This window comes from Macrobrachium rosenbergii, chromosome 56, assembly GCF_040412425.1.
Source record: "Macrobrachium rosenbergii isolate ZJJX-2024 chromosome 56, ASM4041242v1, whole genome shotgun sequence".
Classification (NCBI taxonomy): Eukaryota; Metazoa; Arthropoda; class Malacostraca; order Decapoda; family Palaemonidae; genus Macrobrachium; species Macrobrachium rosenbergii.
The window spans coordinates 7,127,501-7,132,500 of record NC_089796.1 but is presented as its reverse complement, the minus strand read 5'-3'; the positions used below and the strand labels follow the sequence as shown (position 1 = coordinate 7,132,500).

The following is a 5,000-nucleotide window of genomic DNA, read 5'->3' as shown; positions in this document are numbered from 1 at the left end:
TCAAAAGGACTGGTAGTTTTCAAACTTCTGCAAATATGGAGTCAAAAGGACTTCTAGTAGTTTCTTAGTTTTTTTTAAATAACGTATGAGGGAACTCGAAGCTGCAGAGGGAAGTGCGGATGAATAAGGAGGTTTAAGAGATGACAGTATGAGACTCGGTGGGATGGAATGGAATATGAAGTCTCGGCACTCAGCCAAGCACTCGGACCCATAGGGTCATTGAGCGCTACTGGAGCGAATTAATGAAAATGCGGTTGAAATGAATGATGAAATTAAAAACAGACAATCTATAGATGATTAATGTTTAACAAGGTAAAAGCGAAGAGATTTAATTACGAAAATGGCGGAGGGGATAGAGGTAGACGGTGAGTGCGCAACTACTTACTGACTAGGCCTAAGCAGTTTTCTGTGTAGTGTCTAAGAGGCCTGACGTATAATACCTCTGGATTCACCAGACCAACAGATAATTTTGTACTTCTATAATCGCTTCTGATAAACTGCTTGTTCTGGGTGTAGCTTGACCTCACCTACCTACGAGAACGCGGTGAAATGACGTAGTTTTACGAATAAATGAACGCTCACCGTCATTAAGTTATAATAATCATTTGTTTCGTGATTAACTGATACCATCAACTGGTTGGAGTGAAAGTGACATGTCTGTAGCTAAGCTATTCTTCGTCAATTATTGTCTATCAGAGAGTCATACCATTGTTATCGTGTAGTTGATACGTGATCACATAACTCCTTTCAGGCTATATGGGAAGCCTCGAATATCAAACCAAAACAGCATAGGAAATATATAATTCAACTGATGCATATCAACAAAGTTCGACTAATTACCCCTCAAATTTAAAATTCCACATACAACTAAAGCTTACGACTTCCTAAATCTATGGAAATTAACTGAACTATGTTAAAAGGCATCAGTAGCAAACGTGTTAACAATACAGATAAAAAGAATGTTTCCCTCATGCAGTTCCTACACTTGCTAAAGTAACTGCAAAAACAAACAAGCAAAAAAATCTGTACAACAACTGCGTTAGTAATGAGCTAGGTCTAGGTCTTGATAAGGCTTCTCATCCCCATAGCTGTAAGTCTGAAATCATTCCCGTACTCGCGGATGCACTTCTAAGAGCTTAAGACACCACCTTGCTATTTCACAGTTGACACTGCACTACCATGTATAAAAAGTGACACACTATATACTCTTCACGTTCACTAACAATACAACGCAGCTAACAGCCGTTTAAATATGAAAAATTTCAAAATAAACTCTTCCAAGGCAGGCAACTGCCAATGGCAGTTACAAAAATTCAAACTGAACACTCCCAAAGCAGACATCCACCAGGTCAGTGCAAACTATTTACACAAGCAAAGAACTCATCTCTTGAGACAGTGTCACACGAGAACGATAAATAAAATCATTTAACATTTTTTCAGCCCAAATGCACCATGTAGCCAACATTTGTGGCAGAATCAATGAACGACATGTTCGTGACCAAGTGACCTCACTTGAACGAACACGCGACACTCAATTTGACACAAATATGAAAAAAAAAAAAAAAAATAGACTACTTGGTGCAAAGTTTTTGGCGAGATGTTAAAAGATGCCAATGAAAGTACTCGTCCTGACATGGTCTACAAGTCTAAGGCAAAACCCCCGGCAATCCATCACCGAATTCTTACTTTTGGGTTTGGCTTCCTGGACGGCTACGCCAGGCAATTCCTTGAGGGCCTGTCCTGCACCCTCTAGCATCTGTCCAGCCCCTTCAAGAGCCGACCCGGCCATGTGGAGGGCCTCTCGGCCGGTTTCCGTAGAAGCAACCGTGGCGGCGACGTCAGTGGCCAGCTGGCCGGCTAACTCAATGGGGTCCGTCGAGGCGACTGAGTCCACGACGCTGGATACGTTCTCCACGACATTGGTCACGGTTTCCAGCGTGGATGCCACATTCTCCACCGTCACCGTCGCTATCTTTTCAACGCCGCTGACCGCCGCAGCGGCAATTTCCTCTACGCCACTCATAATTTGGAGTTTTTACTTTTTCACTTACTGTTTATTCCTTACCACTAACTGATTCACAGAATCTGAAAATTGAAGGCGGTTATTACAGCATATAGGCCTAGCTACCTAGTTTGTTTTTAACAGTTTCTACTTGCGAATCGTTCAGTCGTCAGTTCGCACCTATCTGAGAGTCTAAGTCATCTCTTTGAGAGATAATAAAGATTCTGCAACTGACATGTGCGTGCACTGACTACATGGTCGACAATAGTATAATGGTTGGAGGTATATGCAGTTCAAGAAGCATTTGATGACAATATAAGAAATTGTTTCGTATACAATGTACTCGATTTTTATCGATTTATATGTGTATATATTTACTATATATATATATATATATATATATATATATATATATATATATATGTATATTACATATACACATATTTATGCTTATATACATACACATATACTGTATGTGAGCGAGCGCTAGTATCCATAAACAATCATGCGTATTGACGCGCCATACAAGCTATGTATGCATCATATCAAGAGAATCACAAAATACAACATCGCCAACGGACAGGCGGCAACAGATTAGCCCCTTACACAAATAAATGGATTCCACTCGAGAAAATGAGTTAACGTTCAATTATATGGACATAGGTGGAAGATGAAGTAGGGGATTACTTACTCTTAAGCCCATAATGTCCGAGAACTAGAAAGAAAATAATGTTTTAAAAACGAAAAGGCCACGCCTAGTTAATAGTGAGTGGTTTTCCTTTGGCAAGAATTCAACACACACACAAATACACACACACACATATATATATATATATATATATATATATATATATATATATATATATATATATATATATATATATATATATATATATAAATATATATATATATATATGTATGTATATATATATTATGTATGTATGTACATATGTATGTATGTATGTACATATTTATGTATATACATACATACATACATACATATATATATATATATATATATATATATATATATATATATATATATATATATATATATATATATATATATATATATACACATGAATAAGCACTTCGTCATCTTACACTGATTATTATTATTATTATTATTATTATTATTATTATTATTATTATTATTATTATTTTATTATTATATTTGCAGAAACTGTTTCCATACAATATACTATTAAGGGGATTTGCGATAATTTAAGCATGCTTTGAAAACATCCTTTAATTATAAATAAAAAATATATATCATTATAAAAGGCACAAATTCATTCAGCTGTATCATGGCGTCTAATGGTCTACCTTAACCACAAACAAAGGCCCTGGGGTCCCAGCCCATAAACACCCCACCCCCCACCCCCACCACAAAAATAAAATAGCCTCTTATTTTTTTACAAAGATAAATACACATTTGACGAAACAGATAATTAACCACTTTTCAAGAAAACTGAAATACACTAAAATAAAGGTGATATGGGAAGAGAGAGAGAGAGAGAGAAGGAAAAACTGTTGACTTGGTCACCACGGACAAAAACAATTGCACAAAACAGGTGATATGATCAGCAGAAGGCAAAACTACAGAAAAACTTGGTGTTTTGGTCACTACAGATTAAACCTCAGTAAAAACAGGTGGTCCTTGAGTTGGTATAAACAGCATTAAAAAAGGAAATGGGAAAAACAAGATAATACAAAGATCTGACCATGCTTACAGAAACGCCAAAAATATATAATAGTAAAGAAAAGGTATATTATAGGCAGCATCAAAGACTACTACAGGCTACTCTCTGGGATCTTACAGAAATGTCATCTTAGAAAATCAAATAAATCAGCTTTTTTCTTTGAGGCGTTCATAAACTTTTATTTAAAAAATTAATTCTTAAAATATAAATAAAAAGAATGTATGAATAAAGGCTACAATTTACTAAAAGAAAAAAGTTATATTAAAGACTACAATATATACCCTGTGGGATCTTACAGAAATGTCAAACAAAAAGAAACGGAATGAATTAGTAACTGCACATAAAAAAACATGTACTTCATTCAGCACGGATGTAAAGTTAAAGAAAAAAAAAGCCTATTATTGAAGCTCCGGAAAGTAACACACGTAAAAAAACAAATAAGCATTTTAGCCTTGATGACTTTTTTCCTTTTTTTTTTTTTTTGTTACTCTCAAAGAAAACGGACTCCTTGGTCAGCAGAGAGAAGAAGAAGAAGAGATAGAGAAGCTGGGAAAGAAATCAGGTCATGTGAGCCATCTATATCTTAATACGTCCTTGGCAAAGCTTCGGGCTATGTTGGCAGCCAGGCCCTTGTCGCCAGGGTCACACCTGCCAAAAAATAGGGCTAAGGAGAAGAAGGAGGAGGAGGAGGAGGAGAGAGAGGGAGAGGCTAATACGACGTATGAGATCCGTGGAGGTTGGAGGAAGGGATGTCCAATTCAAGATCCTTCTTCAGGAGAAAAATAAATTACTGACGAGGAGGAGGAGGAGGAGGAGGAGGAGGGGAGAGAGAGAGAGAGAAGCTAATACGACGTATGAGATCTGGAGAGGTTGGAGGAAGGGATGTCCAATTCGAGATCCTTCTAAGACAGACAAAATACTAAGACGAAGAAGAAGAAGAAATCTGAGGAGGAGGAAGAGAGGAACAGAAAGAGAGAGAAAATAAGAGAAGATAATACGACGTATGAGGTTTGAGGAAGGGATGCCCAATTCGAAATCCTTCTTTAGGAAATAAATAAAATACAGAGGTACTGAGGAGGAGGAAGAAGAGAAGGGGAGAAAGAGAGAGAAAATAAGAGAACCTAATACGACGTATGGGATCTGGAAAAGTTGGAGGAAGGTATACACATTTCAAGATCCTCCTTCAGGAGAAAAATAAAGGAGGAGGAGGAGGAGGAGGAGGAGGAGGAGAGGAGAAAGAGAGGGGAAAATAAGAGAACATAATACAACGTATGAGATCCAGTGAGGTTTGAGGA

At 37.1% G+C, this 5,000-nt stretch overlaps 1 protein-coding gene across 7 annotated transcripts in view; it reads right to left on the bottom strand.

Moving 5' to 3' along the window:
• LOC136836089 (long-chain-fatty-acid--CoA ligase 1) overlaps window positions 1-5,000 on the bottom strand; it is a 161,705-nt gene that overhangs the window by 111,527 nt on the left and 45,178 nt on the right. For 6 of the 7 annotated variants that reach the window (XM_067100051.1, XM_067100052.1, XM_067100047.1 and 3 more), the window contains exon 2: window positions 1,687-2,085. The exons of the other annotated variant lie outside the window; for it this stretch is intronic. In XM_067100051.1, the coding sequence (XP_066956152.1) occupies window positions 1,687-2,023 (337 nt within the window). In that variant the 5' untranslated portion in view covers window positions 2,024-2,085. The remainder of the gene's footprint in view (window positions 1-1,686; window positions 2,086-5,000) is intronic. 7 annotated transcript variants of the gene reach the window in all.